Source organism: Chelonia mydas, chromosome 3, assembly GCF_015237465.2.
Source record: "Chelonia mydas isolate rCheMyd1 chromosome 3, rCheMyd1.pri.v2, whole genome shotgun sequence".
NCBI classification, from domain to species: Eukaryota; Metazoa; Chordata; order Testudines; family Cheloniidae; genus Chelonia; species Chelonia mydas.
The window spans coordinates 191,163,723-191,189,488 of NC_057851.1; the positions used below are offsets into that span (position 1 = coordinate 191,163,723).

Sequence of the window (25,766 nt, forward strand, 5' to 3'; positions counted from 1 at the left end):
GACAATTATGTCTAACGGCAGAAAATTACATTTAGGACAAAAGATTTGTGAATATTTAATTTATATCTAGACTATGACAACATTACATTAGCGTTGTGGTTTCCAAAACAGTGACAACATTATTTTCCACACTTAATGCAATATTTAAATTACATGATTCAAACTTTATTAGTTATTGCTTTGAAGAGTAATATTTTAACTCAAAGCCAGGAAAAAAAAAATAAAAAGGTCTGCATTTGCCAAAAAGATTTATATTTCCTCATTTAGAGACTAATCCTACTTTTGCTCCCATTGAAGTTTATGAGAATTTTGCTATTGATATCAATGAAAATAGGATCAAGACTTTAACCTAAAAACAGGTCCGGGATGGTTTTTGAAATCAAACGAAACAAGTCTTCAGTGCAGCATTCTGCTCAATCTTATTCCTTTGAAAGGGACATTGTCAAGGTTGTTAGGCATGAAACTGACTAACTGTGACAGTTGTCCCAATTTGTAGATCTTACCTTAAGGATACCAGGCAAGTATTTTATTTCAAGCTAACCTTAGCAGCCTGGTAAATATATAAACACAAACTCCAACAGTTGGCTAAGTGCATTTTTCATTACAAACACACAGCACAATGTGCCACTTTCTAACACTCTAATTCACTTTTCATGGTAGGAACCATGTTCTTCAACAAACAGACTAATTTCCCAACATATGTAGTTTAAGACCTTTGCCCTGCCTCTTGTTAAGTGAAAAAATAATTGTTTCCTGCATCCGTCTGCAGACTGGCCTTTATCTTTCCTGTATTGAGGAGAACACATACTACCATAGCTTTAAAAGTGAGGTACTCCTGAGATGGGGCAAAGGAACTCAGAGATAAGCAGAATCTGCAAAAATCTCACCACACAGGGATTCCAAAATTGTACCCAATCAAGAGTTTTAGAAAATAAATGTATAGAACAAAACCGGAAGTGCCTACTATATGTTTATAAAGAACAGGAAAACGTAAATATAATGTAGGTCGATATGCTTAGAGAATGTGGTTAATTTTATTTCTTCATTTGCATAATTCAAGTAAAATATATATTACTGTGTACATCATGCAGTATTTTGGGGGTCGGCATTACATCATGATCTTAAGGACTGATTTATAAGTATGCATTGTAAGTTTTGTTCTTGGTGTTTTTATCTCAACAGCAGACAATGCAAAGAGGAAAAAGTCCTTATGCCTCAGTTTCCTGCTTGGATTTGTCACGATCACCTTTAAATCTTTCTTGTGGTGGTCGTACATCCCAGCATCATCATTAGCTAACGGTCTGCCTCACTTTTGAAGAAATGGCACAGTACTGTATATTTACTCAGCAGGGTGGCTTCCTGAAATGTAAGTAAAATACGTTCCTGCTCTAAAACACATGGAACTTAAGCAGTATCTTTTTAATTTATTTATTTTTGTAGCAGCTTATGTATTCTGTTTCTATTAGTAGGTAGATATAAATTTAATTCCCTCAAATAAAAAACTGTATTTGTCCACTTCGTGGTCTACTAGTAGCACAAACTCCTTTCAAGCAGGGGAACACTGTTAAAGTCCCATTTTCAGGCATGAGTTAAGAAAACTGTGGAGTCAGCATGCTCAGCCCCTAATGGATAAACACTAATTGTTAGTGACTCCCACTGGCTGAATGAAGTAGCAACAGTAACAGGCTTTGTAAGCAGTAGAGTACGTTGGCATAGTGTGGACACCATAAATTTTAGAACCTATTTGTGACCAAAAAAATATTTTCAGACTCATTATACATTGGCTAAACTATGAATACTGCCTTAAAGGACCATGATCTGATCACACCTTTTAAATATGTCCGGTCTAGAAAAAAGTAATCAGCGTACAATGGAAAGTACACACACACACACACACACACTCACCCCTACCTGAACACTGCACTTCAGATGTCATTCATTAATATCAATTCTTGCAAGAAACAAAATTATTTGTGTGGAGTCATTTTGGCAATCACTGGATTATTATTTTCTGAAGGACCTTTGTAACAGTATCCAATCAGACAAAGAAATGAGGAATGACTAATTCAAAAGGTATAGTTAAATCAATCCAGAAACCTCTATTACTGGGCTATATATGGCTGAATAAGGGAAGCAGCAAAGGGATAAGTCAACAACCTATGAAAGAGTAATATGCACATATAAGTTAAGCAAAAATTGGACTCTGAAGGGGCACAGTCTTGTTTTAGGCAACCCTGACAACTCCAGGACAAAAACAGATCTATTAGCATACTTGGATTAAACTGAACAAGCAGTTAAATTAAATTAAATTAAAATAATAGAACGTATTAAAGGGAATTACCTACCAGATCAGATCTACTGGGCAAGTACAGTTCCAGGTACACAGAGCAATCGATGTTTTCCTTTGTACATCTAAAATAAACTATACTTATTTATACACCTCCTCTCACTACATATCCAGATATAGTACACACAGGAAAAAACACACAACGACATTTAAATTAAAGTTGAGCCTGGTGGCCCAGATAATTGGAAACAGCCTCTCTGGCAAGACATGACAAAGAAAAAAAACAACAAAGGAAGAACAAGTGGAATAAAACCCCAAACTGACCTACAATAGCTGACCTATATATAAAAGGCTAGTCTACAATGGAACTCTGGGAGAACTACTCTGGAAATGAGTTATATAAAAGGAGCTGAAGTACAGAGAAGTTCATACACCTCTGGCCTGATCCAAACCTTGGAATGGAGAACAAGGACCATCAAGCCAAACTCAGCAGTCTTAGAGGATCATATTCTGCTCTAGACCATTAGATTATCAATAAAACAATGATTACTTACCTGAGTAGTAACAAGTATTCTTCAACAAGTGTTGCACACATATATACTTCACTTCAGTTGTTTGTGCAGCGAGTGCACTTGAGTCAGAGATTTTTAGCTAGCAGTATCCATTCAGTGGGCATAAGGGGCAGGGCTGACCTGATTCCATCAGTTCCTTCACACTGGAAACCTGATATCAATAGCCTCTAAACTAGTTGGGAAGGAGGGTGGATCATGGAACATATATGTGCACAGCAGGCTAGAACAATAGTTACTGTACAGGTACATTTTTCTCCTTTCAATGATTGTGCACATATATATTCCATGTCAGATGATTCCCAAGTGGTACTTGTTTAGGTGATAGGAATTCAGGGTCTACTTGACAAAGACTGATTTCCTAAAGTCAGCATCAGCTTTAGCAATTGCTGTGATGACATAAAGTCTTGTCGAAGTATGACTCAAAGAAGACCATGTAAGCTGCTTTGAAGATGTGCATGATGGAGATGTTACTTAAAAATGCTGCAGAGGAAGCCTGAGCTCTGACGCAATGAGCTAGAATACTTTCTGGAGCTATTACATTCGTTAAGATCATAGCACACCCTGATGCAGAAAGATATCCAATTCCAAATTCTCTGCACACAAACTGCCGGTTTTCTCATCATTGATGCATATGATATCAAGAGTCTCAGAGAAGATCTCATTTGTTCTGTCCTATCAATTAAAATGATAGACTCATGTGAATGGAATCTCTCTTTGGCTTTATGGTTATGAGAATTTGGAAAAAATATTGGTAAATGAATCGTTATGTTCGGGTGGAAGTCCAATACCACCTTCATCAAGAATATCAAGTGAGGTGGCCTGACTCCTTTAATTACAGTAGGCATACCAAGATCCGGTGAACGGGCATTTCAGGTAGAAAGAGATGATGTCTTGTGACACAGATGGAAAAGCTCTTCCTCTTTCCAAGGTAAGTTTTTCTGGTGGAAACCTTTCTGTTGCTCATGAGGAAGTTTTCAACCTCTTTCCACTGGGTTCAGCCATTTAGCAGTCACATTGTGAGATGGAGCCTGGAAGGGTTCAGGTGCAGCTCTTGGCTGCTATTCAATGAAAAAAGGTCCTGAACCAGGGGCAATGTCAATTGAGGCCAGAACAAGAGCCCCTGTAGGTCCGAGAACCAGTACTGTCTTGGCCATGCCAGGGCTATAATCCTCGTGTATTCCTGCTTCAGCTTCTTGATGCCTATGGGTAGCAATGGGATCAGAGGGAATGCATAGAGGAGCTCTCTTTCCCAAAGAAGCAGGAACACATCTGTGACTGAGCCTGTGCTCATTCCTGCCCTGGAACAGAAATGATGTTTTCTGTTTTCCCTTGTTGAAAAACAGGTCACCACTGGGGTCTCTCTATTTGTAAGAGATTGTCTTCACCTTGTCATATTTTAAAGGAGCATTTGTAATCTTGTGTGAAGTCCCTGCTGAGGTGGCTGCAAGTGCATCCTACCCTGATAGGCGACTGGCTCTGTGGGTTACATTGTTTTGAACCAAAAGTTCCACAATTGCACCAACTCCTGATATGAAGGGCTGAATCTCACCCTGCCTCTTGAGGCAAAACACAGTGGTTGTACTGTCTGTCATTACGTCTATTGGTCACTCCCCTAATGGAGGTCAGAAAAGTTCTGTTGGTGTTTGGATCCCATTCAGGTGAGCACCTCATCCTCCAGTGCACACGTCAGTTACTCATGTCCTCTGCTGGCAGAGGGGGTGAGTAAGGAACTTCTTGTAAATACTGTCTGGATTCATTTCACCAGTCTAAAAACGATAGAACCCAAGCACATATGTGAATCAGCATATCCAGAGGGTGTCTTTTTGGCTGATAGGTAGACATCAACCAGCTCTGTATGCATCTCAGGTGAAGTCTGGCATGCTGAGTCGCATACATGCAGGACGCTGCATACCCCAGTTGCCATAGACAAGACCTCACTGTAGTCCTGGGGTTGGTTTTAGACATGTTCACAAGTTCAGAATGGACTGGAACCTTTCTTGGTGTGATATGCTGTCGCAGTCATAGAACAAAGTGGCTCCACAGTGTCCAGAACCCATCAATCTGTACTTATGTAGTTCCAGACATTGGGTTTCTAAAGAGCTGGGTACAGGAGGAGGTAAATTGGGAAGATCCTGATAAACTGTTACTCTGCTCTCAACAATGCAGTGAAAATGGCTGTACTAAACTCATCCCTCGAGTCCTATAGAAGCGCCTCCAAAAATTGCGCCATGGAATCCCAATTAATCACACCACATTTGGAGAAAAGTGCCTGATAGTTCACAATTTGCATCTCAAACCTGGAGGTGAAATAAGCCTTCCTGCCAAATATGTCACGACTTTTGGGCTCTTTATCCTTCAGGGTGACCTTGACTTGCCCCTGCCAAGATGTTTCATTTTCCACAGCCACAGTTTTTTCAGCCACCCAGAACCAGGTTTCCTGTTAGAAACCTTGTGAGGGCACCTGGTACCAATGGTCAGCCCTTTTCAAGGTCAGTGCCAGGGAAGTGGTTTTCTGCCACAGCAGTTTAGCAGGATCAAGCAGAGTTTTGTGTATAGGCAACGGCATCCTTCCTGGCACCACCAACTGAAGAACATCTAGATCGTTGTGGTGGTTCTCCTGAACACCTCTCTGCTTCAAAGTCCAGTGCCAGGATGACCAAAAAGTCCTAAAAAGGCCTTATTTGGGATGGGGGAGTAAAACTGGGGCACAATTGCCTCATCAGGTGAAGACTATGAGATATGAGTATGCATCTGCTGCCCTTGGTCTTGAATGTTCTCATCTGATGGGTCCAGGTAGAAAAGATGTTCAGGTCGTGGAGTCAGCAATCTCGGAATGAGAGGCTGTCACCAACCTTGTCACTTGCAATATGGCCAAGGCAGGAAGTTGGGGAATGGGGCCCTAGCTGGGGAGCCCCAGGCAGAAAACACCCTTGTCTTACACCTATAAGACTGATGATCCAAACCCATGGAGAAGTGCCTTCCTGCAGTCAGAGGATGTAAATATCTCAGTCTCTGCAATCTGACCAAGATGGTTCTTTGAAGCTCTGAGTCTCAGAAGAACAGGCATATTCTTCAGACAGAGATGGTGTGGTATTGGGCAGTCTAGAAAGTCCTATACAGTATTCTGAGAGTTGAAGACACTGGGTCCAATACCAATGTGAACATTGAGGAAGTCCTGAAGTTCGCACTGTGGAACATCTGGAAACCACAGGCTGTTTCAGGAGAGGTAAGTCCAGCACTTGGAGACAAAGCAGATCCTTAGTTACCAAAGAAGCCTGAAGGCACCAAGCTAAGGTATGTCTGGCATGGATAATACACACTGACATTGAGAGCACTGGCAAAGAGATCTTCAGTGCTGGGGCCACTGGCACCACAGTGACATATACTGCTCTTGACTACCAACATCAAGAGTTGTTTAGGTGGTACCACAGAATGGTGTTCTTGAGGTCTCTCTCTAACCTCAGTACCAGAGGTCTTATGAGAGTCCTTTATCAGCTGAAACTCTATAGTAAAAGTTATTATGAGAGGTGAAGGAGGCATTTTCAACTCAGTCTTTCCCTCCTAAAACCTAGAAGACAATCAACCTGGACGAAGATCCAGGGGAATGAGAGCAATGCCTCTTCTCCCTGTTTATTTTCACAGGTTTTTGACCCTTGAGAGAGACCAAAGAGGCAGAAGAAACAGACAGAGCATTTCTGGATAATGAATATTCAGCCCACTCAGCTATGGACTAGCCTAGATCTGAGCCACCTGCATGACTTTCGCCATGAGACACTCCCTGAGGCCTATCTGAGAAGATTTCCGCATCCTGGTAGTAAAAGACTGACAGACAGAACATCTGTCTGTTAGGTCCCCTTCATTTCAACGAATCAAGCAACACACACACACACACCCCCCACTGAAGGCATAGCAGCCTGACAAGAAGGACAATGCTGGGGATTCCTACATTTTAAAGTGCCCTCAAGAAAGAAAAGAAACTCCCTACTCATGAAACAAAGAAAACACTAAAAATATCGCTGTCTATTTACACTACGCTAACTAACTAATACTATAAATTATTTACATACACTGTTTAGCAGGCAAAAGTCTCTGAGTTCAAGGTGACTCGGGGACTTCCAGCTCCTAGCCATCGGCAGTGAGAAGGAATTAAGAGTGGATCAGAGCAGCTCCATCTGTTACACTCTAGGTCTGAGACATGAGGACCTGCAAGACACATGTACAATGGGTACTGCTAGCTAAAAGTCTCTGACTTAAGTGCACCGGGCTCAGGTACACCTGAAGAGGGGTGTTTATGTGTGGGTATGTACACACACACACAATCACTCAAAGGAGAACTAGTAATACTTCTGTATAGAAAGTAAAAATATAGAAAACTTGATTGGCTGATGTATTTCCATAGTATTGAAACCTCTAGATGCAGTACTAATCAAATCCATCCTACTCAAAGAGAGGCAGGGGACTAAAATGACAACAGGAGAATGAGGTTCAACACTTAATTTTCTTTACTTAAAAAATGATTGCAACAGCTATCTTCTAACAAAGCGTATTAAGGGGTTAATGGGCAACTAAGGCTAATAGTCCTTTTGCCTCAGGTTATCAGTTCTTCTCAATGACCACTGTTCTCCAAGAAAGTTGTGTGTCTTCATAGTTATCTAAATAGCTAAGGGAAGACATTAGACAAAGCAGGTCAGGTATATCTTTTATTAGACCAACTTCTGTTGGTAAGAGAGAGAAGCTTTTGAGCTTACACAGAGCTCTTCTTCAGATATTAGCTCTCTCTCTAATATCCTGGGACCAATATGGCTACACCACCACCACATACAAGAAGAAATGATGTGACAGCGTACAAAGCAACAAACAGCTTTTGAGGCTAGCTGAATGCCAAAATGAGGCAGATACATTTGTTTAAAGACCTCACTGGTTGTAAGTACAGTAGAATCTCAGAGTTACGAACACCTCGGGAATGGAAATTGTTCGTAACGCTAAACAAAATATTATGGTTGTTCTTTCAAAAGTTCACAACACAACATTGTTTCAAAGCTGTGTTTAGTCTTCACTATGCAGAAGAAAAATGCTGCTTTTCCTTTATTTTTTTAGTAGTTTACATTTAACACAGTACGGTACTGTATTTGCACTTTTGGGGGGGTGGGGGGGAAGGTCTCTGATGCTGCTGGATTGCATACCTCTGGTTCTACATGAGGTGTGTGATTGACTGCTCAGTTCATAACTCTGGTGTTTGTAACTCTGAGATTCTACTGTATACCCCAATGTCATTAACATTATTTGACATGATGAAGGAAGAGGTAAATGAACTCTACCAAAAAAACCCAACCCATTGTTTCTTTCCTTGAATCAGAAAGGCTTGACAGTGCTACACTGGTACTCTCAAACTTTCCACTGACAACCCATTGGGATCCATTGGCTAAACCAAATAATTTAGAAGGGCTGGGTCTTTAATGTGAATACTTGTTCAAAGGTGCAGCCTCTGTGGAAAATGAATGATGTTATGGACTGAAAGTATGAAAAGGTCCTTCAGGGCTTGTTTACACTTAAAACACTACAGCTGCACCACTGGAATACTTAAGTGTAGACACTACCTGTAGATTTTTCACATCCCTGAGTGATGTAGTTATGCTTTCCTAATTTTCTAGTGTAGACCAGGCCTCAGTGTCCTATATGAAGTAGTAATGTTCAATGTTTGTGGGCAGTGATTGGCATAAATCCCCCGTTTGTCTCTTAAAAGAGAGTATTTGAAGTTTACAATACATGAGTACATCAGATCTAGCTCTTGGCAAAACACAGCCCTTCATTTCACCCTACTAGTAAAAACAATAGCTAATGTGAGATTTCTTTTTCACTCCCTGTTTATATAGTTAAGAAATGCACTTAGAAGTTAAATATATGGTTTATGATTACATACTATATTCCTTTAAATTGTAGGCTGAAGACTGGAGAGGCAGGCCTAGACTACATTTAAAAATTTTGCTGGCATAGATGTCATTCAAGGGTTTGATTCCCCCCACCCCCCTCGACTGACATAACTATGTTGACAAAAGCTCTAGTGTTGACACGGTTATACCAGCAAAAAAGTGTTTTGCCGATATAGCTTCTTTTGGGGAACTGATTTAAGATAAACTTGTAACATAACTATTTTGCTGAAATAAGCTGTGTCTTTACATGGGGGTGGGGTGATGCTTAAATTCCTAAGAGGTCATATTAAACTGGACTCCCCTTCCCCCCTCACTACATATACATATAAAATACTTTATAAATAATATTAGTGACATTGGGGTATACTTACAACCAATGTCACCTTTGATGAACAAATTTAACACCTACAGAAAAAAGCTAGTTTGTTACTAATTAGTTTATAAGCTTGAATTGAAAATATCATGTATAAACAGAAAGAAGGACAACCCAAAGATTAGCATGCAATGTGTGGTTCATTAAGTCCAGCAAATCAAGAAAGAATATACCTTCAGTGAAAAAACTGAGAAGTGGTAAGGCAAAGGAGAAAAGATGGACAGTTAAGCAGAGAAAAAAAATCGTTCCAGGATCCTGCAGGCTTTACTTTTGTGAACAAGGTGTGCAGTAATGGGCCCATGCTTATCACACAACTTTAGGCCTAATTTTTCCGAAGTAGTAATTTTGGGCATCTCCATTTTTGAGTGTCCAACCTAAGGAGACATCTTAAGATGCCTGATTTTCAGAGAACATTGAGTCCCCTCACCACCTCTGAAATTCAGGCAATTTTAAAGGAGTTACAATTTCGGCATAAAAAAAAAATGGAGGCATCAAAAATCACTAGCCCCTTTTGAAAATATTGACCTTGGAGCATAAGTTGTTCAGGGTAGGGCTTGTGCCTTCTTTTGCATTTATCCACTGTGATACTGTGGGTGACACTAGAAACAAATAATAATACATAAATAATTGTTCTGCACAAGTTAATGGAAGCAGTTGGGTGGTAAACCTAGTGAAAAAGTTGGACCTGAAATAAAGTGAAAAGTGAAATAAAATGTGTCAATCAGGCTGTCTCTTAGTAAAAACTGAATTTAAATTTTAAAAGAAAGACAAAATTACTCATAAGATTCTTAATGAACTCCAGGGAACTTCATAAGAGTTATCTGACAAGCAGAAAGAAGTCTTAAAAAGAATCTTTAGTTAAATATAGAAGTCTACCATTGAAATAATATTGTACATTTCGTGATGTTTTGTTTTAAAAAAATAGTTATCTGAATAATTGTTGTCTGGCATCTTTCAGATCTCTTCATTCAGTCATAAAAACATACACAGGAGATTTAAAATTGGAATCTAAGGACAATCATCAGTTTGGCTCTAAAAAGCCCAATTATACTTAGATAATCTGGTCAGATGACTGATTTAAAATGTGGTTGTCTCTTATGGCACAAAAGTAGCTGACAGTGATGCAAAGCCACCGGCACTTGAACCAAAGGACAAGCTTGCAAACATGTTTATCAAAAACTTGGTCCATTAACTCTTCAAAAGAATTATTTAAAAAGTTTTTTCTAATAGATCATTAGAAAACTTAGGAAGATGAGACCAGGTTCTTCACACAATCTAATTACAATTAGTTCAATGCTGGAAAGATTTTAGAAAAGAAATCTAGATTTTAGAACAGGTAACATTTTCAGAGACCCAAGGCATTTCATGGTGGTGTAAAAATGTCACATGAAAGACGAAGCACTTGGAACTGAATTTCACTGCAAGCAGATCTACAAAAAGGACTTTTCCATTATTGCAGCTTTGCTCGGAGAAACTTGGAGAGCCTAAGCCCACAGTGTACAGTGAAGCTGAGCTGGAATAAACAGAACCTTACTGCGAGGAGAATCACCTGTACCCAGGAAAACAGGAGCAAGCTGAGAGTTCTTTACTTTTTTTATTATTATTTTTTTGCCACCCCAATAGTTCAGGTACATGACCACTGTCATGCATTGGAATTCTGAGGATAAATTTTTCCCATTTTAGCCTTCTGAGCAGTAATGCAGCTAACCTTGTTGCCTACAGCACAAGGGTGTTTATAGGAAACAGTCTTTCCATTGGAGACCATATTCCCTGTGTTCAGCAGGGATCCACATTTACTTCCCACCCTGCTAGACTCTTGTCCAAGGCAGTATGTATTCTGGTTGGATAAAGAGAAGTCTGGAGCCAGGATGCTGCTTGTTTGTTTGCTGTGAGACCTAGTAAACTGAACAATGCTAGTGACTCCTGTACCATTTGGGTGGCCCAGTCCTGAGATTGGCCAAATAAACTAGTCAGCTAGAGAAGGAATCTCACAAACCCATTTGAGAGAGTGTCACTGCATGACCAACATGACCTTTACCAACATTCTCAGGTCAGATTCCAGGCTGAATGGAGAAGAGCTTATAAGAAAGACCATATGTTCAGCACAAGCCCTAGGTACTTTTAGAGAGAGTAAGTGATGGGGATTTGTAACTGGGTGTCCTTAGGTCCACCAATACCAGGAAAACTCCTTGATTTATGATGGTTCTGAAGGGTTCCATTTTGAAGTTTTACTAACCAATTTCCTCACTTCCTTTCAAGTTTATTTTAGATTCCAAAGCAGTGCCTGCCTTTTGGGAGCAAGTATCTTTCACCTTCTGGGTTAAGAAACAAAAATGGCATCAAGATGTGGTAGCAAAGGTCACATTTCTGAGTGTGGCTTTGAGTCAAGCAGGAACTGAATTGGAAAAGCAGCGATGGTTGCTCTGAAAAGCAAGAAGAATCCCAGTTGGGGACTGGTCATCATCCTGTCTGTCAGACTGAGCCAAGAGGACAAGCTACATTCTGTGGTGCCACAGTAATAGGATACCAACTTCTGAAGTGCAGTCCAGCTGAATAAACACTGATGAAAGTCAATAACTAAAACTTTTCTACAATAACCATTTCTCTAGAAACCTGACTGAAATTTGAGTATTTGTACTGACTTTTATCAAATGGGAATAAATACTTAGGCGATAATATAGTAATCTCATCTTTTGTCCATCAATCACTATTGAGGGATTACCTTGGGCAGGGCACGAGGTGCTATGGTAATACAAATAATAAAATCAAATTTGGTGCATCACAAACTGCCTCAAAGAAACAGAAACAGATTAACTTGACTGGAAAATTATTAGACAACACTTCATTGTAAGTTTACATTCTGATCTGTATTTGAACTAAAAATCTGTTCATGTTTCTAACTCCCTCTCAATGTAGTTTTTAAGCACTTTCTCACGTGAGAATCCACTCTTCATGGATCAGGAATGACGGTTGCTTACACTGTTCGGGTTGCAAAAACAAATCACTCTGACTCTGAAAAGCAACAGCAATCTTTTTTACTGAATCCTTCCCTTTCCAATTGCATATGTAGGCTGTGATCATCAGGTCCTTTAAACTCTAGCCAGGAAAGATTAATAGCTATCCGTACAGCTACTATATTGTGAAATTTCTAGCTTGGTGCCTCTCCCCCTACCCCTCCTGCAGAAAACAGAGTGAGCAAGAGAAATGCTGAAATTTAACCCTGCGTGATTTTTTTCAACTGTTAACTCTTGTAAGCTCTTAGGGCTACAGTAATACATGAAAAGCAAAATGATGTCATGTATTAAAAGGGAAAAAATATTGTGTTTCTGAACGATATTAGAAGCCACTCTGTCATTCACTACACAAGCTTTTGCCTCACTAACTCACAATTTTAAAAGTTCACACCGAAGTACAACAACAAAAAGAAAAGATTAGAAATAAAGTATTATTCTACTACACTATTCTCACAGATATGGGATGAACAGCTGAGATAAAAATGTCTGAACATAATTTTATTTACTAAGTAATTACAATTGCTACAGTTTCTTGAATGTTTTGTCTGATATTTATCCATGGGCCAGAGATGTTCCTTGAAATAACTTAAAGATACATCCCAAGTGTAGCAGTTCAACTTCAGATACCCCAACTTTAGTTTTTGAATGGCTCTAAGGTGTAGCCCAAACAGAGCACAGCACAGCAGCCTATGCTTCAGGTAACAATGGTGACAGTTACGAGGTCCATATCTGAAAGGAATGGTCACAACCTCCTGGCTGTATGTAAAGGATAAAAAGCTCATCTGGTTTTCTTTCCATTCAGGTAGTTTTACATTTGGAACTTATTGTACATAAACAAGATGATCTGTGTTGATTGTGGTTATTGGCATTACTGAATATTATTTTTGTTCAGAGCATACATAGTGTTTTTGAGAAAAAGGAGAATGTTAAACAAAGACTTACCCCCTCCACCTCCAAGAAGACTGGAATTAGCTAGGAAAAGCAAAAGGAGAATAATTAGCATTAAATTTAAATATGAAATGGTACAGAAGGTGAAAGTATTTATTTATAAGGTACAAATTTATATTTATAGTGTAAAATTATTGAAATTGATTATTCATATTATAGAATGTACATTCTATTAAAACAAAAACAATTCAAGTTACTGTTTTTCATTCAAACCATTCCATTTTTATCTGTTTGTCCAAAGACATTATTGGTTCACATTTTAAAAAAAATATATTTACCTAAATTATTCTCAAAGTCTTTATTTGTAAAATACCATGCAACACTTCTGGGCCTGTAGATTAATTTAATTAAAAACAATGTATGAAAATTGTAATACTTTTAAACTGCATAAACTTCTGAAACTGTATAACTGTCCATGCAATATTCCTTTGTGACAACCAAATAAAGGCGCAAAACCCCTTGTCAGTTTAGAGATCAGCAAATGGGCTTTGGTGCCCTCTGTGATTAGTTCTCCTGGGTCTCTATGACATGGGGCCTTTGTGGATGAAAATCAGTATAGAGCAAATTATCCTCTAATCAGACATCTGTAAAAACCACAGTGAATGAAATGCTAGTCCCATTACAATCCATGGGAGTTTTCACATCGATTTCAATGGGGTCAGGATTTCACCCAGTATATTTACATGCTGCTCTACTGTATCTATTCATCTGTCTGTCCAAGGTCATAAAGGGTAAATTTTGCACAGCAGTAATTTGCAGAATAAGGCTATTCAAGACAGCTGTTCAAATTAAGCTGGTGTGGCTGCAGCCACGCATTGTCCGTCCACAACTTGGGCATAAGAATGGGGAAATGGTAAGCCTATAAGCTTGCCCCCTTCAGTGAAGTACTCATCCTACAATTGTATGGGAAATGCAAGTTCCCTTAGCACAAACATTTGGATGAAAAGCTGGAAATAAAGGTTCAAACTCTACTTAATTAGTTAAGCAACAGGAAGAGGCACAAGCACTTCTCTCCAACCTTCATACCTTACTGATGAGCAAAGGAGGAGCGAGACTGTAAAACATTCCTTCCTCCAGAACCTAAGGGCTTATCTACACAGGGATATTCAGGAAAGTTAATCTGAATTAATTTTTATGTGAATTTAAAGTGGATTAGTTCAACTACATTAAAACCATACAGAGAAACTCTGATTCAGAATTAAAGTGGCCTTAATTTGGCTTAGTTTAATTCACTTCCAAAGTGAAGCTGCTTTTCACACAGTTTCTTTGGGAGTGAATTAAGCTAAACTGAATTAAGGCCACTTTGGGGACTTATCTACATGGCCCTGCAGTGCTGATTACAGGGGCGTGAGCTGTTGCAGCACACACTGAAGTGGTGCGCTGTAACTGCCCCATATAGACCCTGCTAGTGCAAACTAAAAGATACCTTGTTTGTGTTAATATAGTCCCATTTTAACATGAACTAGGTATCTTTTAATTTACACTAGCGGGGTCTACATGGGACAGTTACAGCACAACAAATTAGTGTGTGCTACAATTCATAACCCTCTAATCCACATTGTGGGACCATGTGGACAAGCCCTAATTCTGAATTAGTGTCTCCACCCAGGGATTTATTGCAGTTTAGCTAATCTATTTTATATTCACACCTTTAGTTAATTTGGATTAATTTTCCTGAATGCTCCTATATAGATAAACCCTAAGGCTATGGGGAAGTATATAATATATGTTGTATTGCATGCATCTCTTTCTAGTATCTGAGCTTTCCTATTTGAAAGAAACTATTCCTATAGGAATAGTCCCCATGACTACGGGACTAGTAGGAATAATTTATGATCACCAAAATGATTAATTGTGACACAGCACAAATCCATATGGTAGGTTTTGTTGATGGTTTATTTTAACAATCTAAAGAATTCATATTGTACACTGTCTATTTAGTTTGCTTTTTCATTCTTCTTTTCTTTTTGGGGGTACATCTCTTACATCCTCTTTCAGTCATACCATCAGCTCTTCCTGACACTACAGAAGCAGTGCCACAATTGCCAAGCTACGTTTTCCATAAAATAGCGTATTTAGTAACTAACACATTTTTTTTTAAATTCCTTTTTTTTAAAAATAGGAAAATGTCCTGTTATTGTTATTTACTGTTATTGTACCACAGCAAGAATCCTTTAGACTCGTGGGTATCATTTGAAAAATACTAGCAGGTAACAGAACTGTAGCCCTATACAAGTTTCTTTGCAAAGATAAAATGATATATATTGCAAAGATTAGCAGGAGGCTTTGATCCATATATTTTTACCACCTCCTATGTTCATTGAATTTCAATACAATACCGAAGAAAAGCACACGACTTAAAGAATTCCATGAAATGCAAACAGCTGATGTATCCTTTACTTTAGCAGTTTCCAAACTACTTTAATAGTCAATATCAACTCTCACTGCAATAACATTAATCAATACATGTATAAGCTGAAACTAGCACAATTGTAAAATCAGACAAGCTGAAAAAAAGGAGAAAAGCCCCTAACACTATCATCCTGCAACACAGGATTATTCTCTGAAGTGTATTAGAGCGCTTTGTCCATTCTAGTTTTAATGAACTCAAGTTCCGGGGCTTCAAACACTTCTCTTGGGAGACTTGCCCAAGATCTTATAGACCTCTCTGTTAGAAAGTTTCTTAGGATATTCAGCTAACATTTTCTTCTGCAAAACCACATCCTCCATCTGCTTAGATCACATTAAATTCCCTCCTTCCTTGACAATTTTCATTTTTCAAATACTTGTAGAACTTATTAAAACATAGCACACTAGTTAGCATTATAAAAATTCAATAGTAAAAACATTTTAAACAAAGATTTTGGCCACAATGTATCACAATCAACTACAACTATTAGAATTACTGTAGTAACTTATTAACATTGTTCTATTTTACTGTCTTTGCCCTTCAGGACAGACAGCACCTTAAGGACTCTTGCCCCAGACAGAACGCTCACATTTTGCCACTCTTCCTGCCTTTTCCAACCCACAAAACCACCATGCCCTGCATGAGACTTGGAGACATTCCTGTCACACACACAGAGAAGGTCACTGAGCCTAGGAGCTACTAGTACACACAACCATCATCTGCAGTCAGACACTGATCCAGCCTGGGTCAGCAGCCATGATTCTTGTCCTCATCCTCTGCCCTAGTCTACAGCTGAGCACGGGATTCTAACCAGACCTGGGGAGAACAAGAAAGAGTCTGCTTCTGAGACGAGAGAGAGGATAGGGTGAGAAGGTATATGAGAACCTATGACAAGAGACAGTGAGAGCTAGGGACTTCCTGTCCCCCATTCCCTCCCAAAGCTCCCTTCAGAGACCACTTCCCTGACCCTTGCTAAAATTGCTCTCTGCAGTCTCCAGCCCACAGCAAGTTCCCCAATTTTCACTTTCAAAATCTGGTTATAATGCACCCCTAGAAACATGCCTTTAAATGTATGCCCATTTATATCAAACCAAGTGACAGCACACAAATTGCCTGAAGAAGAGCTCTGTGTGGCTCAAAAACTTGTCTCTCTCACCAACTAAAGTTGGTCCAATAAAAGATATTATCTCACCCACCTTGTCTCTCTAGTACACAATTCAGGCAGCCTGTACTGTAGGCACTTATTTGTAAAAATGTCAACAATTTACACATGCTGGTAAAACATGATCCTGCATTCCTTACTGGCAAACTCCCATTGAAGTCAGTTGGAGTTTGCTTGGATAGAGGCTGCAGATTTTGGTCCTAAAGAGGTCATATAACTTTCAGCTCCTGAGTTTTAGATTTGGTACCATCATGTCAGAAGTAAAAAGAGAGTTTCCTAGACTCAGATTAATCCCTAAGGAATAATCCTTCACATAAAAAACCATGAGTCTGCCCATTGGGTTTCGGACCAAGCCCCAGCGAGATGCTTAAGTCCCTAATGGACTTTGAAATTTATGGGAGTTGAAAATGCTCAGCACCTCACAGGACTGCGCCTTTATTCCGTGCTCAAGAAATAGATGATCAGCAGTTACAGGACAACTGAAGAAGTCCCATTAGTGCATACCTGTTCTGACCAATGCAATCGGCCCTCACGCTAAACACCAGCAATCCTCCCAAAACACAGAAAACACAGATGTGCAAATAATTTGGAGGAAACAATTTAAGCTAGTCTCTTTCTGGTTGTGGATTAGCAGCAACGAGATCTTAAGTTGTCAAAATATATTCATTATTCAAATGTATACATTAATATATTTTACAAATATGGATGGAACTTAACATTCTAAATTTGATCTGCCTTACTTAGGGAAGTCACATGGCATTGTTTGTGCTCACTGACTGAATACGCACAGAACTTCTGCAACAAATCCTGAAATTCCCTTCAAATTTCACTTTCTATGAACATTTTGGACCTCTTGAATGCTTGTGGAAAGTAAATTTTAAAAAAAGTTAATTCGGATGAAGCAAATGAATTTAAAAATCTGAGTATTCACAAAAATTCTTTTAATATTGCAGACAGAACAATTAAAAAGTGAAAAAAGCTGATTTTTTAAATGGACGTTTACTGACAGTGAAGCTTTTATCATCTGCTGTCAATTCAGTTGAGTTTAGTAACAATAAATTACTAGAATAACATGGGGTGTGTGTGTGTAGGTAGGTAGAATACTCTGACAAAATTTTAAAAATGTAATTTCTTTTGGGACCATCTCTTTGCAAAGGGTTAACGGCACTGGTAACAAATTGACATCTGTCAGCATAACAAAAAACATACTTTAAAAGTTGATTTGATATTATCGGACTTAGCAGATGTTTGATCTTGTTTTCATATAAAAACTTAAACACTTGAGTTGATAGATACTTTTTTAATTGTGAAATTTATTTAAGGAGATATCTTTATACTTGATGATAGTGTGAGATGCAAGATGTTCTATCTCCAGAGACACCATTTTTATTTCATTAATAAGACTTCATAGAAGACTGCTGGTGAGCAGGGTAACAGTAATTTATGAAACAGGCAGCTACATTTCCTCGTATACGTTTTGTGAAACATCCTTTCCTGCCACTGTATTTTGTTTGATCTGTTCTCAAAAAAAGCTGGAGAGAACAAAGTAGAACTGTGAGCAAGCAACTTTGCCTTACACACACTCTAAAATGTTTTTGGCCAGGTGGTACAATAAAAACCTAAGTAATTCTGAAATATATTTGATAAATAATATACAGCTGACTATGGATTAGCACTATTATAGTGCAACTTTACAGGAAATGCTTTCCATACCAATCCATTATAACCAAGAGGGGGGGAAATAAAGTTTCAGTAGTAGACTCGGGATCAGATTTACACAAAGTATTTAAGTGCCTTATATAGATAGGTGCCTAGTGTGGGATTTACAAAAGCACTTAAGTCAGCTAGGCACCTAACTCCCATTGACTTACAGCGCCTAACTCACTTAAGCACTTGTGTTAATCGCACTAGGCACCTATCTATTTCTTTAGGAACCTATACCCCATATGTGAATATGGCCCTTAAAAAGTTACTGAATGTTACTGAATGTGCACAGCTCTGCATTGTGGCTGGTGCCTCCAGTGTTCTATAGTGCAGCGTATTTCTTCTGTGTGATCTTGACTAAGTCACTTCTGATTGTGCTTTTGTTTTCTCATCTGTTAAAGGAGGGATACTACTAATCATCTCACAATTATTAATAAATAGATATCTGAATTTTTACTGCTTATCCAAAGGTTTTGAGATTCCTCAGTCATTACTAAGGCTACGATTTAGTCATGGAGGTTGCGGAAGTCATGGATTCCGTGACTTCAGCTTGCGGTCGTCGGGAGCTGCAGGGTCCACTGCCGTCCACGGGGCAGGGAGCTGCGGGGTACCCCTGCCACCTCTGGCAGCCCCCCAGAGCTCCTAGCCACCACGGGCATTGGGGAACCCCCAGAGCTCCTGGCCCACCACAGTAACCCCCAACCTCCCGGCCACCGGGAGAATCCCCGAGCTCCCAGCTACCACGAGCCCCTGGAGCTGCAGGCAGCAGGGGTAACCCACAGCTCCCAGCCCGTGTGGGCAGCGGGGAACCTCCAAGATCCCAGCTACGAGGGGCCACTGGACCTGCAGCCAGCTCCCGGCTGACACAGGAGGCGCCCGGCCCCCACAGGCACCTTGGGCCGCCCAGAGCTGCAGGCGGTAGGGGTACTCCGCAGCCCCCAGCTGCTGTCGGCAGCTCCTCGCCCTTGCACAGCTGCCCCGCTTCAGGTGGTGTGGGGATCCATAGATCCCCATTTTGTCCCAGATATTTTTAGTAAAAGTCACAGACAGGTCACAGCTTCTGTGAATGTTTCTTTTTTGCCCATGACATGTCCGTGACTTTTACTAAAAAGATCCAAGACAAAATTTTAGCCTTAGTCATTACTACTGTTATTTTGTGATGCTTTCATAATGTCAGCGCATACATGCTTGTAGAGTGCTAGGCACTGGTCTCAGTTTGGAACAGCTAAGCATTACTTTTCATACAAATAATACATAACTTGCTTGGGGCTCTGCCCCAAGCTAATTCCAGTCAGACCTTTAAACTACACCACATCATCACATATGTGAGGTCACTCATTGCTTTAAGGATTGGTCTCAACTTTTTCCCCCAAACAGAATGATTTTGGGGACACTGCCACCACTGATGAAGCTATTCACACCAATAGCTGCAACCTCTTTAGCTGTTAACACGTCTTATTCGCTGCACTTTAACTTAGGGGTGGTTAAATACGTTTTTGTATTATAGCAGAGCAGCACTTCTGCTTTAGTTAAGGTTGAGAGTCGCTTACTGTTTAAAATTTCTTTCCACAGATTTAAATATGCCCATCTGAGTTAAATAAATGCTCTGGATGATTTGTTCATCTACTTGGGAAAACTACCTTCTGAAGTCTGCTATTTGAATAGCTTAACCTATTTTTAAAATACAAATAATTGAGAGCAGAACATATTCCATATACACTCCTCCTCCAGGCCTAGCAGGACCAAGGGTTTAAGCCTTCTACACATGTTAGAAATCCAAGTCTCCCTCTCTTTCTGTCAGAAATAGAAGAGAAGGGCCTCAGCCCTCAATATTGGAAAAGATGTTCGCTATTCCCTATTACTGTTTGTAAAAAGTGCCCTAAGATTTATAGTTATCTCCTTGAAAAGAGATTTCTGCAAGCATGACCTGATAAGTCCAAAAATCTGGCAGTCTGTTTTCCTGAGATTTGCATTAACTATGGGAGTAGAATGGGAGATAAACTTGATTTTTTCTACACATCACTTTTTTTTTTCTCCCCAGATTCTAAAGGTATAATCTACATATCAGTTTATCTGTTCTGGTTTAAGTTTAATAATATCTACTGGGATGTCTTGTAAGTATTATGCATTTAAAAGAGTATTCTCTACCTGGACTAAGTGGGCACGGCTTGATGGGCCTATGTTAGTTCCACATGCAAAACATGGTGACTTATCAAGTGAGTCCAATCGTCCTAAATTTTCTAAGGTGGCACATAGCAGATTTTAACCTATGTTTCCTGTCTTTTCACATAAAATGGGTGTTACCTCAGATTTCAAGCTTCTTTAGGAGGTTCTGTAGTTTGATGAGACAAAAACATCTTTTTTAAAACACTGCAATATATTAAAGAGTTTTTTCAGGCATAGTTGTGACTGACAAAAGGATTGTCTTTATCATACTGTGCATCAAACAATAATTGACATAAATTTTCTAAGTCTCCTACTTTCACCTCATTACTAGCTTCATTCACAATGTGCTTTTACGCAAGAAAATCACCCAAATAATGGCATACATTACAGTCTTGAAGCTTAGTAATTGTAAGGAAGGACTAACTGAAATCTGATGTCAAGAATAAAAGTCAAAACACACAAAATACTATGCGAGTATTATACGTAGACAACACAGCAATCATCACAAGTGACAGCTGTGGAAACAATATACAGACAAGAACACACCCATCAATTTGGCACAGCCTAGTGTTTACACTATGCTAGATAAACACCTTCCAAATAGAATAAGTAAAATGCCCAAGGTTCTGCCTCAAATTGTAATCCAATTTGAAGTAGAGCAAAAGAAATTTAACAGTAGATTAAACTGTCTAACATGTAGTAACTAACCATAAACACATGAACAATAGTTTGGTTTAAAGTATGTACTGAATATTTCCATATATACTGAATAACCAGAAATGGTGGGGACTGCTGCTACTGGGATCTGAGCCACAGGGTACTTTGAGCCTTCACGTTACCACGGTTACTTCTCAGTGTGAAAAATAATCAACCATAGCAAAAAGTGTAACTTAAAAACCATGTAAACTTGTTTTCAAGAAAGATGTTGATACGGGTCTCGGAAATCATCAGCCCCAATCATCCTGCAGAACACACAGGAGTCGAATAGGGAAAGATTTGAAATGGGAGAGAGGCGAGGCAAGAGCGATCAGAATGGCTGGTACGTATCAATGTGTATAATATTTCCCTGCTTTACAGGTCACTCCATAGATTATGATGGCATGCAGTTTATGTGCAACTTGCTTTTTATACTCATTTCAATGTTAATGGCAAACATATAAGAAATGCAAAATCTCATTTTAACAGACACACAAACAAGCTACAACACAGACTTAAGGGTGCTATACGCAAGGATCCAGATTTAGATTTCATCCATTTTGTGTGGCAATTCATGTTTTGTTCAACCATTCAAGGCCTTCTAGGTCAACCATAAGCAATTTTAAAAGTCATCTGTGCTGAAATAGAAAGCAAACCAAGAATTTTCAAGATAGAAGAAAGAGGACAATGTGTTATGTGTACCAGAGACAATTCTTGACACTGTACTTTGGATCACTTGTATGTTTTGTTAAGATACTGATATAGCTATCAAAAAACTATAGCAATCTCATTCATTGTTGATGATTTTGACAACGGTTTTTAAACTGGCATGCAATGAGTTAAGAGTTTGAGTTCTACCTGTAGTTACAAAAATATCATCAAAAGAAATGTCTGAATTATTCTTACAAATAATATAAGATATTTTTATATCAGGCAAAGATATAAGACCCTGACAACTGGAATGTGAAGGAATTTTCCACTTTTATAATCAAGACCTAGCTTTTAGCTTTTAAAAACTACAAGTTATTCACTCCTGAATCTCACTTACAAACACGTTCCTGTGTTTTATTTTTCTGTTATGTAAGTCTGTAAACTAGAGTATAAGACCTGGTTACTATTTCATTTTCAGTAGTCTGGAGACAGAGGCGTAATCTTTGATTTCAAGAAAAGGAACATCTGTATTAACAAATGCCTTCCAAATATTTAATAAAAAAATCAAGTTCTATCTTGTGAAGGAAGAACAAAAAACTCTAAAAGGTATTTTCAACAGCCAAGCAATAATGGGCAACATTCAGATGTCCCGTTTAGCAAACAATTAGTACTTTAAGAAAGTGAAGCCTACAGTTGAAGGGAAGATATCTAACTTTTAAAGTGGCTTTGCTACAACTTCGCAAGTAGGAACAATATGTTGTTGCAGTGTTTTAGGAGCCACCAGAGAGGGAGATTTTTGATACTGAATAACAATCTCCTCCAAGTAGATAGACCCCAGGTGTAAGGCTTTATGAGCCTAACAGTAAAATGCTTGAAAACTGACCAAACAGCAAATAATTAGCATCTTCTGTATATTACAGTTTCTACAATCATTTCACCTATCTTTTCTTTATAGAACCTAAAAGTGGACATAATTCCCATAAAAGACCATGTAAGTTTGTTTGTGGAAGAACTGCAGGATCTGGCTTATACTTATGGTGCACACATTGATTACATAGGAAATAACACGTGAGTTAACCAGAGCATTAGAGAACAGAATTAGATGAGTTAATTGGTTACAAAGCGCAGTCTTGCCCTATGAGGAACCTGAAGAACCTTCTGTGGAACAGGTGAATGCCTATATGAAAGTAAGCGTCTTTCATGTTCAGAGCCATGAACCTTGTGCCCTCTACCAGAGAGGGAATTGATGCCAATATAACCAAGCAAAATTTTAAATTTTCAGAGAATGTATTTAATTGGCATAGGTTGATTCGCACAGATCTCCAGCCACTGGATTTTTTGGGAACCAAGAAATGTGGGAGTATACCCCTTTCCTTGATGTTGAGGGGGAACTGGTTTTATGGCCCCTTTCTGAAGGAGAGAATTTACTTCTAGATGAAGAATATTCTTGTGAGAGTGACCCGAGAAGGGGCCAGAAGAAGATTTGTGGTGGGGAGATGAGATAAACTTGATTATGTAGCCACAGTGAATGAGGTCTCGTACCTATTTGTATGTTGTTATTGCCCCCCAGTTGTGAGCAAAGTGGGTAAGGTGGCCACCAAAGTTTTTTTTGGGTCAGCAGACAATAAGGCCTGGCATCAATATCTGTAGGCAGTACTCCAGCATACCATCTAATTAACCCCTTGGACGGTGGATGGGGTTGAGTAGTGATCATACAGGTAGAAGCATACTTGAGCCTTTGAACCTTTTGTTTGTGTAGGAGTTCATAAGGGCACTGATAATAAAATGCCTGAAAAGGAGGTCTGGGCCTATAGGATTGCTTATGATGTTTCCTCTTTCGGGGCTGGAGTGTAAACGCCCAGGGAATGGAAGATTATCCCAGAGTATTTAAGAGAGTGTAGAGATTCATCAGTCTTTTAATTAATGAGGTTAGACTTAAAGGAAAGATCCTCAATGGCATTCTGGACCTCCCTAGGGTACTCCGAAGATTTAAACCATGATTCGCACCTCATGACTACCGCTGTGGCAATGGCGCCAGCGGGAGTGTCAACTGTGTCTACTGCTCTTAGAGTGATGTTTTGGCCACCACCCTGTCTTCATCAATGAAGGCTTGGATTGGGACCCTGTCTTCCTGAGGAAGGTTGTCTTTAAAGTCTAGAAATGTTTAATAATTCATAAGAACATAAGAATGGCCATACTGGGTCAGATCAAAGGTCCATCCAGCCCAGTATCCTGTCCTCTGACAGTGGCCAATGGCAGGTGCCCCAAAGGGAATGAACAGACAGCTTTTCATCAAGTGATCCATGCCCTGTCACCCAATCCCAGCTTCTGGCAAATCACATTTTGTTACTAGCGCCCGGTAGTTAGCAACTCTGAATTGGAGACTAGCCAATGAAAATATTTTCCCTCCCCAAAAGGTCGAGGCATGCAGTGCCTTTGTTAGTTGGGGCAGTCTTAGGGTGCTGTGTGCTGACCTGTCTGTTGCTGCTTGCACGGCTAAAGATTTGGACACTAGATAAGTGAATCAAAACTATGCATGAAATGTTGTTTTTCAGCGTTCTTTGGGATCGGGCACAAGAGGCAGGAGTATGCCTTAAGCACCCCAAGGCAGAGTGTACCACTGGTCCCCTGGGCAGCCATATTCCGAAGGAGACAGATGATTCTAAAATCTCCTGTGGTTTCTGTCCAGGCTTATCTCCCTCGGCGGGGATAGGATGGGGAGGGAGGGAGGGAGGGAAGGCTCATCTGGAGCATAAGATTCGCCCGATGAAATAATAGGCACCTGTGCTACTAGCAGTACTGGAGGAAAGATGTTCCGAGTTGTGGATGCAGTAAGAGAGGACTGTCTTCTTCACAAGGTGGTTTCTTGAGGGCATAGGAATGTCTGAAAGGAAAGCTAGGCTTAGCCAGGCCCAATAAAAGAGGAGATTGTGGATAAGAAAGATAGAAAATATCTTCCAGCGAGGTAAACATTTCAGTCCTTCCCAGCATTTGGGGAGTTCTTGAAGAGGGTACAAGTGGATTTGGCATATCTGATGGTCTAGTACTCAGAGAATACCACACAGAGTACGTGGGAACCATTAAATGGGGTCCCAGCACAGAACACACAGACAGGGCTAGTGGGTACCAATTGGTGGGTACTGATCTTTTGGCTTGTATGATGGAGCTGGAATCGGTACCATCAGATCCTTCTTCCTTTATGCTTTTCCTTCTTGAATGGTAGATTTCTGCATTCTTAACTCCTTAGGATCCACATGCAAAGATTCACCCGACTTTGACCGAGATGGAGGAGGATCCTTTTTTCTTAGAGCAGATCTGGATGGGGATCTGTCCTTATGTCCATAGTCATGTCCCCTACTCTAGTGAGTAGGTTTCTTAGGCTTAAGAGTTTTAGCCTCTTCTCCAGAGCTTGTGCTCAGAGGGTGTTTTTTTTTTTTGGGGGGGGGGGGGGAGAGACGGGGGACGTGTCTTCCCAGCTTGCATTCAAGAAGAGCCTCAGACTGCTCCATGAAGTGCTTCCATAGACGGAGCTCTCTTCCCTCATGAGTTTGGAGAGGGAAGGCAGCAGCAGACACTGCACTCAGTGGAGATGTGAGCGTCACCAAAGCAATAAAGGCAGAGCTGGAGTTCATTGCTAATGGAGAAGGAATGGGGGCAGGAGATGCAGTTCTTGAACTCTGAGACTCTTGGCATCATCCCTCTCCATAGGGAAAAGGTCTCTGGGGCAGGAGGAACTAATCTAACTATACTAATAGAAAAACACTACAAACATGAAATCTAAAATACAAAAAGTACTAAAAACTATTTACAAATTGTATTTACACGTATTAAAAATAGAGGAAGATAAAGCAGA

The 25,766-nt window shown here is 39.7% G+C and overlaps 1 protein-coding gene across 3 annotated transcripts in view; it reads right to left on the reverse strand.

The window, feature by feature from the left end:
* The window catches only part of MACROD2 (mono-ADP ribosylhydrolase 2), a 1,293,068-nt gene that overhangs the window by 956,254 nt on the left and 311,048 nt on the right, over positions 1 to 25,766 (reverse strand). For all 3 annotated transcript variants that reach the window (XM_043544021.1, XM_027828001.3, XM_037896105.2), the window contains exon 4: positions 13,119 to 13,148. In XM_043544021.1, coding sequence (XP_043399956.1) covers positions 13,119 to 13,148 — 30 coding nt within the window. The remainder of the gene's footprint in view (positions 1 to 13,118; positions 13,149 to 25,766) is intronic.